This window comes from Lithobates pipiens, unplaced genomic scaffold (genome assembly GCF_037356315.1).
Source record: "Lithobates pipiens isolate NorthernLeopardFrog02 unplaced genomic scaffold, aLitPip1_a1.2 Scaffold_10, whole genome shotgun sequence".
In the NCBI taxonomy this organism is placed as follows: domain Eukaryota; kingdom Metazoa; phylum Chordata; class Amphibia; order Anura; family Ranidae; genus Lithobates; species Lithobates pipiens.
The window spans coordinates 113,740,370-113,752,672 of record NW_027507686.1 but is presented as its reverse complement, the minus strand read 5'-3'; the positions used below and the strand labels follow the sequence as shown (position 1 = coordinate 113,752,672).

At 38.0% G+C, this 12,303-nt stretch overlaps 1 protein-coding gene across 30 annotated transcripts in view; it reads left to right on the top strand.

Annotated features, from left to right (window-relative positions):
- Positions 1-12,303, top strand: part of LOC143934091 (neurexin-2-like) — a 3,463,823-nt gene that overhangs the window by 1,260,505 nt on the left and 2,191,015 nt on the right. For 15 of the 30 annotated variants that reach the window (XM_077457436.1, XM_077457654.1, XM_077457523.1 and 12 more), the window contains one exon: positions 184-228. The exons of 7 other annotated variants lie outside the window; for them this stretch is intronic. In XM_077457436.1, coding sequence (XP_077313562.1) covers positions 184-228 — 45 coding nt within the window. The remainder of the gene's footprint in view (positions 1-183; positions 229-12,303) is intronic. 8 more of the 30 variants (XM_077457482.1, XM_077457532.1, XM_077457608.1 and 5 more) reach the window with 1 other exon arrangement.

Sequence of the window (12,303 nt, the reverse complement as noted above, 5' to 3'; positions counted from 1 at the left end):
CCACTACTAATGTTTTACCTCTGTTAAATGGAACATAGCGTTGTCCCCTATATTTAAGGTGGTAGTCTGCACTGGTTCAAAATCAATAGGTGGATGAAGGGAGGTCAAATTATATTATATACTTTTATATATATATATATATATATATACATATATTTTTTTTTTCTTTCACTCGCATTAAAGCATGCAGGCATCGGACATGCTCTGGTAAACAAACTCCATTACCTGGTAGATATCACTCCAATTGTATCCCTGGGGTTTATTCCAGCTCCTGTCTTCTGTTCTGTTCACAGCTCAAAAACCTAAAGTCCCTTAACCGCTGTTCCCTTTCACCTCACCTTAAAACTCTCCTTTACAAAGTCCTTTCTATCTTTTTCAGACAATGTTATTGTAGCTTGGTGCACTCATCTATAATTTCAAATGAATTCCACATTTTATCATTTAATTTTGCATTTTTTTGTCATTTTTTTATGGGTCCACGTAACTAGCACAACATGTTTTCTAAGTGGATCCTAGGTGGATCTGCTCAAAAAGTGCAGTGCAGGTTTTATGTTGTCGCTAAATGCAATTGTTAGAAAATAATAGTTATGTAATATTTTTATGTAAACAAGTAGAAGCTATTCTGGAACTTACTAACTGTGATTGTTTTTATTTCTTCTTAAATCTGCATACACTGTATTGCTGTTTCAGTGAATGCAGATGGGCATATGCTTTGGATTATTGATATTTTCTGCTAATAGTCACTGTGGGTGTCAGTGACTGATAGCAGGTTATTTCATGTATTAGGCAGGGAATTTGTCTCCATGTGGTTGCTTGGTACATTAAGAATATCAGTGCTGAATCCTAGATACTGTTTACCTAGATGTTTTGAATAGTAGTACCATTATGTGGTCTATAAATGAGTCTCACAATAACTTAAAAATAATTAGCACTTAGTCATTAAAAAATATAAGGATATATCTTTGCCTTTGCTGCTGTGTTCATTATTTTGCAGACATTTGCAATATTTTCTTGTAGGGAAAGTAACACCTGTATGTATAGACTTCATATAATATGTTGATTGAATATTATTTGATTAACATGGTTGTGTGTCTATTAAGATAGTGGGCCTAATTTACTAAAACATATGCATGTATATTGTCATATTGATGCAGCTCAGGAGCAAGTTGAACTACCCAGTCATGTTTTCACTTTATTTATTATGCGCCCAAGGAACATGTGAACTGCATATCTTTTATAGCAGATATAGGCAAAGTCACTAAAATATCTGGTCTGCTAAGAAATTTAAGCTCCATTATCTGAACATACAGCAGCTAAATGCTTACATGCCTAAAAGAAATATGACATTTTCTACTTCTGCTATGTGACATCTGTTTTTTTTTTTTGTTTTTTTTTTGCATTAAGGAATAAGACTAAATGAAGTGCCCAGCGCTTTCACTAAAAGTGGCTGCACAAACTGCTAAATGTAAAAAAAATACCATAGCCTATGCTGCACAGAGAGTACCTAACAGGGTTGCCAACGTTACATTACTTTTTACCAATAAGACAATTTACTAATGGAACCCATTATTTATTGACATCTTGACATATGACCGAAACGCCTGTAATAAACTAAGACAATTGATATTTAAACAGTATAAACAATGTGTACGTATTAAAGTGGAAGTTCAGTCAAAACCTATATAACGCTAAACTTACTCTCAGCCACATTCTAAACCTAAAGAACAAAATCACTACACTTACCTGTTTTGCAGCCACTTTGGTCCGTTCTCCAGCGACAGCTGCTGTGTACTGCAAGAAAGACAAAAACTGTGAAATTCCTGGGAAGTGATATCACCCATAGAGTTACTATGGCGCTTCTGTTGTCGGCTGCCTCTCCTGCACACTCTCACACACCGAAGCTGCCGTTGACAGCTCAGCATTGGACCGAAGTGGCTGCAATATAGCAATCTCTTCTTTACGGGGCTAGATAGATAAGGTTTAGAATGTGGCTGAGAGTAGGTTTTATCATTAGATAAGGTTTGGCTGAACTTCCACTTTAGCAATGTTCATAACAAGTATTCTGTTGGCTTTACAAGTAAAAACAGAAAAGAGAATGACAAAATGTGAGCAAGATAAAACAGAAAAATAAGTTGTGCAGCGTGCTACGCACACATCAGCAGGGAAACAGATTTTGCTTAGCAGCAAAGGGGCTTAAAGCAGGATCATTAAACAGAACCTATTCACTGTAAACACTTCAAACATATACCACAGTGCTTGTATCTACAAAATACTCCTAATTACTTTACCACAACTGACAGGCTCTCAGCACAAATACATCTCAATGTAAAAGATTGTTTTAATAAAAAAAAAAACAATAATAATTTACATTACATATGCTTTGATTCACACAAAAAAGAATAGCAATATCAAAAGAATATCATGTCTGACTGGGCCTACCTTAAGGAAGAACTTAATTTAAATGAGCAACCGTTGAGTCAACAAACACCTTGGTTAGGACTATGCAATATACACCATGGTGTACAGAGTGCAGAGGTCAGGATAAATAACATATAAAACATATAGAGTGCAGCAGTCAGGATGAACCCTCTGCCCACATCAGAGTTCCTCCTTACATCAAAGTCCCCAGAGTCTCCACTTGCATCAGGGTTCCTAGAGCCCCTCTTTATATAAGAATCTGCAGAGTTTCCCCCCACCATTACCCCACACCCAGATCACCTCCTTACATCAGTGTCCCCAGAGCCCCCCTTAACATCAGAGTTCCAAGAATTCCCCCTTAAATCCACAGTGTCTCATCCATAAATCAGGGTCCCTAGCATTTCTTCTGGAATAATCACACACATAAAACACTGCTCCATGTTAGTTCACCTAACAATTCCAGCTCAAACCATAATTAGACCTAGCCTATATACTAATAACTCTAGCCCACTGACAGGTGAGGTCTAATGAGGTGGTAAAGCAAACTGATAATCAGCTGCCACCTGCTGCTAATACAAACAACACAATAAAACCTTTTTTAAACATTATGACGTAACATGATACAAACATATACAATATTACAAACAACAGGTATAAAATATTAACCACTTTCAGACCGGGTCATTTTGCTGGCTTAAGACGAGACCACTTTTTGCGATTCGGCACTGACAATTGAGCGGTCATGCGACGTGGCTCCCAAAAAAATTGACATCCTTTTTTTCCCACAAATAGAGATTTCTTTTGGTGGTATTTGATCACCCCTGCGGTTTATATATTTTGCGCTATAAAAAAAATAGAGCGACAATTTTGAAAAAAAAAATATTATTTTTTACTTTTTGTTTTTAATAAATATCCTCCAAAAATATATTAAAAAACGTTTTTTTTTCCCTCAGTTTAGGCGGATACATATTCTTCTACATATTTTTGTTTAAAAAAAACGCAATAAGCGATTATTGATTGGTTTGCGCAAAAATTATAGCGTTTACAAAATAGGGGATAGTAATTAATTAATTAATAATTATTTTTTACTAGTAATGGCGGTAATCAAGGATTTTTATTGTGACTGCAACATTATGAATGACACATCGGACATTTTTGACACATTTTTGGGACCATTGTCATTTATACAGCAATCAGTGCTATACAAATGCACGAATTCCTGTGTAAATGACACTGGCAGTGAAGGGGTTAAGTGTTCCTGTGGGGGACTGGGCTTTGTGTTAGTGAACACTGATCTCTGATCCAATCACATGGAGCAGAGATCAGCGTCACTTGTTGCTAGGCAGAACGAGGAGATGCTGTTTACAACGTGAGACGTGAGACGATCGCGGGTATCCCCACAGTGATCGAGTCCGTGGGACCCGCGACCGGACTCATAGGGGCCCCGGGCGGTGAGCATGTGATACCTGTATGCCAATATGTCTGCCTATGCCATTCTGCCGAAGTACATCGTCGTGCGCCGGTCGAGAACTGGTTAAAATGAACAAAGTATCAAATCTCTGTAGGATTGTAATATGGCTGCAACTAATGATTATTTTCATAATTCGATTAGTTGGCCGATCATTGTTTTGATTAATTGATTACTTAAAAAAAAAAAAAAAAAAAACTAAAACTGATAAAAACCTCAAAAAAATTGTGGTGTATTATTTAGTTAATATGTAAAGTTTAAAAAAAAAAGACAATCTATTCTGGAATATCCATATGCACTGGACAGATGAAACCAAAATTTAACTTTTTGGCCTAACAGCAAAGTGCTATCTTTGGTGGAAAAACTAACACTGCACATCACCCTGAACACACCAGCCACACCGTGAAACATGATGTTGGCATGTTGTGGGGATGCTTTCCTTCAGCAGGGCTAGGGAAGCTGGTCAGAGCTGATGGAAAGATGGATGGAGCCAAATACAGGGCATCACCTTCCAGCAGGATAACGACACTAAACATACAGCCAGAGCTACAATGGAATGGTATAGATCAAAGCATATGCATGTGTTAAAATGGCCCAGTCAATGTCCAGACCTAAATCGAGTTGAGAATCTGTGGCAAGATTTGAAAATTGCTGTTCACAGGCACTCTCCATCCAATCTGACAGAGCTTGAGCTATTTTGGAAAGAAAAATGTGCAAAAGTGTCTCTCTCTACATGTGCAAAACTGGTAGAGATACCCCCAAAAAGACTTGCAGCTGTAATTGCAGAGAAAGGATGTTCTACCAAGTATTGGCCTAGGGGGGCTGAATACAAATGCACAACATACTTTTCACATATTTATTTGTAAACAATTTTGAAAACCATTTATCATTTTCCTTCCACTTCACAATTATGTGCCACTTTGTGTTGGTCTATCACATAAAATCCCAATAAAATACATTTACGTTTTTGGTTGTAACATGACAAAATGTGGAAAATGTCAGGGGGTGTGAATACTTTTTCAAGGCACTGTATGTATATATATATATATATATATATATATATATATATATATATATAGATATATATATAGATATATATATATACACAGCATCTCACAAAAGTAAGTACACCCCTCACATTTTTGTAAATATTTCATTATATTTTTTCATGTGACAACACTGAAGAAATTACACTTTGATTCAATGTAAAGTAGTGAGTGTACAGCTTGTATAACACTGTAAATTTGCTGTCCCCTCAAAATAACTCAACACACAGCCATTAATGCCTAAACCGCTGGCAACAAAAGTGAGTACACCCCTAAAATGTCCAACTTGGGCCCAATGTGTCAATACTATGTGTGCCTGCCATTATTTTACATTACTGCCTTAACCATCTCAGGCATGGAGTTCACCAGAGCTTCACAGGATGTCACTGGAGTCCTCTTCCACTTCTCCATGACGACATCACAGAGCTGGTGGGTGTTAGAGATCTTGCACTCCTCCACCTTCCTTTTGAGGATGCCCCACAGATGCTCAATAGGGTTTAGGTCTGGAGACATGCTTGGCCAGTCCATCACCTTTACCCTCAGCTTCTTTAGCAAGGCAGTAGTCATCTTTGAAGTGTGTTTGGGGTCGTTATCATGTTGGAATACTGCCCTGCGGCCCAGTCTCCAAAGAGAGGGGATCATGCTCTGCTTCAGTATGTCACACTACATGTTGGCATTCATGATTCCCTTAATGAACTGTAGTTCCCCAGTGTCGGCAGCACTCATGCAGCCCCAGACCATAAAGCTGCCAGCACCATGCTTGACTGTATAGGCAAGACACACTTGTCTTTGTACTCCTCACCTGGTTGCAGCCACACACGCTTGACACCATCTGAACCAAATATGTTTATCTTGGTCTCATCAAACCACAGGACATGGTTCCAGTAATCCATGTCCTTAATTTGCTTGCCTTCAGCAAACTGTTTGCAGGCTTTCTTGTGCATCATCTTTAGAAGAGGCTTCCTTCTGGGAAGACAGCCATGCAGACCAATTTGATGCAGTGTGTCTTGTATGGTCTGAGCACTGACAGGCTGACCCCCCACACCTTCAACCTCTCCAGCAATCATGGCAGCACTCAAACGTCTATTTCCCAAATACAACCTCTGGACATGATGCTGAGCATGTGCACTCAATTTCTTTGGTCGACCATAGCGAGGCCTGTTCTGAGTGGAACCTGTCCTGTTAAACTGCTGTATGGTCTTGGCCACCATGTTGCAGCTCAGTTTCAGGGTCTTGGCAATCTTCTTATAGCCTAGGCCATCTTTATGTAGAGCAACAATTCTTTTTTTCAGATCCTCAGAGAGTTCTTTGCCATGAGGTGTCATGTTGAACTTTCAATGACCAGTATGAGAGAGTGAGAGCGATACCACCAAATTTAACACACCTCCTACCCATTCACACTTGGGACCATGTAGTACTAGGGAGTCACATGACACTGAGGAGGGAAAATGGATAATTGGGCCCAAATTGGACATTTTCACTTAAGGGTGTACTCACTTTTCTTGCAAGCGGTTTAGACTTTAATGGCTGTGTGTTGAGTTATTTTGAGGGGACAGAAAATGTACACTGTTATACAAGCTCTACACTCACTACTTTACATTGTAGCAAAGTGTAATTTCTTCAGTGTTGTCACATTAAAAGATATAATAAAATATTTACAAAAATGTGGCACTTTTTGGGGTTAGCAGATACCTGTAAAACTAGTTACCCACTTCCACTTCTGGGTAAGATCTTCCGTGTGTACTCACTTTTGTGAGATACTGTATATACTATTAGAGGTTGAATCTGATACATATCATCAGACTCAGAAATCTAGCCAGAAATTCTGTAGATTGCCACAATCATTGTGTGGCGATCTTATCCGGAAGTGGGAGTGGGTACCTGGTTTTGACAGGTGTCTGCTCCCCCCTAAAAGTGCAACATTTTTGTGGGACTAAGCGTAGCTTCCACTTTTAGGTGGAGCTCTGCTTTAACTGGGAGTCAGACATAAAGTAACATGTTGCAGCATCACCTTTTAACTTAATGAAGGTATAACAGAAAGTGGCCTAAACGCTTCTTCTCTGTAAGAGACGAAGCACAAACACCAAACCCCCATCAAGCACAATCACCAAACCCCCTTTATCAGAGTTTCTGGTGCCTATGCTGGAATCATTACTTAAAACTTTCAATGCCTCCCATTCCTGAGGGGTTAAATTGTCAGAAAAAAGAACAGAGTTTTTAGATGACAGGCACGTAATATCCCTCTCGACTAGCTTCTGGTACAGGTCCATATCTTTGCCTCTTGAACTAATCAGATAAAAATCAAATTTTAGTTTAAAGGGTATGGAAGTCTTACAAAGCATCAGCAACATCAGGACCACACTCAGAAGCCAACTTTTGAAGATCACACGGCAGGCACAGATCTACAAAAGAGAAATTAGAGGGTACCAGGAAGAGGAAGTTTCCTTCATTCTCCTCTCAATCTGTTGGGGGCAAAACAAGCATGTGCATGGTTGCTAGAGCAGGCAGTGGCAGCGGCAGGTGGCAGAGTAGTGGCAGAATAAAGAAAATCTTCTGGCTTTGTGTAAGATGTCACTGTCCCTGGCTATTATTTCTACAGTGTTTTTTTGGACAGCTGTAAAAAAACACAGATTTGTACAATTTGTCCATGGATTACAGGCAGTTGGCAACCCTGGTACCATAGTGTGCATGCATGTATTATACTGTGCATGTGCAAAAGGTCTTTGACCACAACATGCACATGTACATGATTTTTTTTTACACTGCTGCTTGCATTTAGAGGCTCTAGTAATAGATGCCCATACATATGTTGCTATATTTGTTTTATCACTTGTTCAGCACATGCTTATGTCATACTTTGTAGAAATATTGCTATTGTCAAATTTTTGTGATTTATTATTTTGTTAGAGTAGGCATAAAAGCAACATTATTTGGATGTTTTATATAAAGTACAAACTGGTACAACAACATATGCATTGAATATGACTGAATCATGCAAATCCACATTTCAAACATACAAGTTACTTTACAATAAGCTCTCCTTGCTGTTGTGCATTTTCTTTTAGTAAATTAGGCCTAAGAAGAAGTAGTTGTTGATTGTATGCATTGGAAGTAATAGTAGGACTATGCCATATAGCCATCTGGCAACTTATGTATGCAAATAGTGCTACAGTACATGAATGACATATTTTGTTGCAGGTTGTCTGTGTAGGTCAGGGTGCAGAGTGGTATCTTGTGGTGACTGTATATACTGTAAGCACAAAGAAGATCAACTTACAATGTCAAATATGGGGCTAGTTTAGCTTGGAGATTCATTTTAATAAAAATTAGTGTTTCCTAACTCCTGCTTTACATTTTAAAGGGTCATATATAGAACTATCATTTTTCTGTTTGTACTCCATTTTTTAGTATTTTTATTTTTGCGCTCTCTTTTATTTTTCTAAACTCTGCCTTTTCTTGCTGTTCCTCTTCTTTCTTTGTACCCTCACTGACTCATGCACATAATCTCCCAGCATTAAACACTGCTTTCTGTATTACTGGATGGGCTGAGGTTAGGGGGCGGGGGTCTTTCATGGCAGCCTGTGTTGTAGGTTGTGCGGAGTAAGCTTTGGGGTCTAGTAATCTGATTATACACAGGTTATTGTCTAGTTGCTTACCTATAACCCTTATAGCCATTCCTTCTTTCCCTACCTGTCGTTTCTTAGTGAATCATTAAGAAATTCCCTTTAATTTGGCTGCCATTATAGATCGCCCTCCTTCTTAGACAATGCATGTTATAAGTGGGAGGGGGTGGTGATAAAGGCATGAATTAACATAATACATCCTTACCACATAAATCTTGTACTGTATCTTCACTAACTCTCTGGCAATCCTTTATACTTTATCATCTCTTTCCTCTTCTTCAGGAGTCTGAAAGTGTAGTAAGAGATATGCTAAAGATATATATATATATATATATATATATATATATATATATATATATTCACTTGATGACTTACTGATTTTTTTTCCCCTAACATCTCACCACAGGCATAACACCCTTTATTTTCAGACTCCTTTTGGTTTGTTTGTTTTTGCAAGCAAGAAGCAATCAGTTGTTAATTTTTTTTTTTGTCATTCAACTTAAATTCTACATTTTCTGCTTTCCCTTCTTGTTTCTTTAACATAGCTCCTTAACCATCAAGCTTCAATTGGCTGCTGTGTTTCAATGAGCATGGGGCTTTAGCATGAACTGACTGGACCTCCCCCTACTTCCATTAATCTCATTAACTGCATGCCTTAAAATGTAATGCCTCCCTGACCAATGATCTTCTTGCCTCTTTGTTCTGGGATGCATTAACTTGCATGACCCTACCCTCCTCCTGCATGTCCCCTCTCTTGTGATCTGTGACATGTTTAACTCAAGGTTTGATTACTAATGAACTGAAATCTAATTAATGACTTGTTTACTAATCAACATTTTTGTGTCTGGTCTGTTCCTCTGAGGGGGTCCACTAACTTTTCACTAATACTATACATCGTTCCCTGTACCTTCCCTATCACCCCTGTCCCGTGATCGCAAAGCTTCTCCCCCTTCCTAACGCTAACCTTTAACCTTAATCCTTTCAAAGTTGGGGAGACTTTGGAGGGCACTGTGCTGGTGTATAAATCATTGAAATAATCTGTATGTCTTTGTACAATAGGAGAAATTGATTTACACTTAAATATACATACACAATCTGTATGAGTAAAAAAACAAGAGAAAATAGCATAAGTAAATATGTAAAACCGACCACTGCCTATGTCTTTTTAGTATCTTGGACGTTTTTGTCTCTATAATAAAACCATTTATCTTTGTGACGTACAAATAATTACAATAGCAACTTGCACTATTCTTGCTAATAATATATTTGTCTTACAAAAAAAATGCACTTAGGGCTCATGCACACTGCAGCTCACAGTAAAGCTGCTTTTACAGGCATTTGAGCTTTTATTTCTCTGCCTCTAAAGTGCCAAGTTGATTCCTGGCTGCAAAATGTGTGTGACTGTTATGCAGGATGTATGGGCAGATTCAGATGATGTTTTTAGTAGTGTAGTAAAATTATTATAATTTCTAGCTGTTGCTTCTTTAAGTTCCTTTAAGTTTTGTATCTTATATAAGTCTTCTAAATACATGGGAAAAGTATTATAAAGGATAAAATCTGATGTTGGTTGATGGGGTTACGCTTTCCACATCATTATAACCACTTGCACTCTTTTATACTTTTTGGCATCTTGCATTCTACAGCTTGAAGAGTACAGTGCTTTTTTGTTTTACAGATCTAGCATGCAGCCCATTATTTACAATGTGCCTGTATACACAGGAGCATAAACAAGCGCTGTGTATTATTGAGTAAAAATAATAAATGAAAAAATATGCGTTGCCGACCAGCACTTTGCACCGTTACATGTAAATACATGCATATGAGCATACATATGAATACATTTTCCCTAGAAATGTATTGTGTGCATGAATACTTGCAAAACAAAAACCTGAAATTAAGTCCAAAAAAGAGAACTGAGCTAACAGTGGCTCTATCAGTTCCTTTCTCTCTGTCGACTATAACCAAATCCTTCAGTGATGGTGTTGGGTGACATATTCTTAGCAAGGGTTTCCTCTGCACAGTGAATATGAAAACCATTAAGGAACAATAATTTAATAATAAATCAATAATTGAATAACTTACAACATAGTTGAAGGTAAAGGCAATCAAAGTAACTTTAGCTCTTGGTTAATATCAGGAAATTAAATTTTAGTTTAGAAGAGAATATTTGATTTGAACGTTTAGGAATATGTTCCAGTTTCCAAAATAGTTTTGTGTTACAACTGAATTTATTAAAATGTTACTCATTATGAAATATATTTGGTGTAAATAATGTGGAGAGGATTTTGAAAAAGACAACATGTATCTAATATAATATATTGGTTTCTGGTTTACTGAGTAAGAGAAGCACAGCACTGTGCACATTCATACGATTTATTTACCACTTGCTGACTGCCCTATAGCAGATTTACTGCAGAATCATGTTTATATATGTGATAGGGGGCGGGTGCACGCTGATACCACGCCCCTTTTACTGTGATTTGTCACATCAGAAGCTGATCAGCGGATGATCATGGATGTCCGCTGCCACCAATTGTCGGGAAGACACACAGGGGGTGATTTACTAAGATGAATGCGATGCACCAGTTCACACCTTAATTGGTGCGCCGGAAAAATCATCGATTGAATGTGCGAACCAGCGCACGCAGATGTGCAACATGATAATAAATATGTAAACTGCAACTGGTGCTAGGGTAAGTGCAGTTTTCTCATTGATAATAGAGCACGCCCAATACAATTGGTTAATGTCATCTCATTGGATGTGTCTTGTTAGGCAATTAGTAGGTGTTCTCAGTTAATTAACCCCTTTGATGCTAATCTCATTCCTATCACCTCTAATATATCTTTGAAATGTTTTTTTTTTTCTATTTTTACCCAAATCTTTTAATACATTACAAAGAACAGAGAAGTGTTTCTAAACCCAATAAATTTATATTTTCAGATCTTGATTTTTAAAGGTGACCATACACAGCAATCAGTTAGCTCTTAAAAAAAAGTTGGTTTTAGCGCAAGAGCCTGTTTGATTTCCTATAATTTGAATGAATGAATTGTTCAAATCCATCTTCCTATTACCTATTTTGGCGAAATATCAAGTTGGACAGAGATTGGCCAATCAGCGCATAGTGGATGGCCATCTTAGGTGCCAAATTTTGTAGATGTGCCATAACCCACTTGTATTTTCCTAACGATATTACTTGGGCATTATACAAGGCACATGAGAAACCACCTTTTTTCAAGACTTCAAACTAGGGCTCTCCAGCTGTTGCGGAACTACACATCCCATGAGGCATTGTAAAATCCTGACATTCACAGACATGATTAGGCATGATGGGAATTGTAGTTCCTGAACAACTGGAGGGCCGTAGACCCCTTAGCTGGACCATTAGTATGCCTCCAGAATTGGGAGTGTGACATCTACCCAACTGCTCTCTGTTGGTGGACACAAGAACCTACATCTGTAGATATATATTTGGGCAGCACAGTGGTGTAGTGGTTAGCACTTTCACCTAGCAGCAAAAAGGGTCGCTGGTCCAAAGGCTCGCAATACCATCTGCCTGGAGTTTGCATGTTCTCCCTGTGCCTGCGTTGGTTTCTTCCAACACTCTAAAAACATGCTGGTAGGTAAATCGAATCCTGTCTAAATTGGCCCTAATATGTTTGAATGTGTGTTAGGGACTCACAAAAACACCACCCCATGTTAACAAAAAAAAAAATCTTAATTTACAAATAAGGATCATCTCTTCCTCAG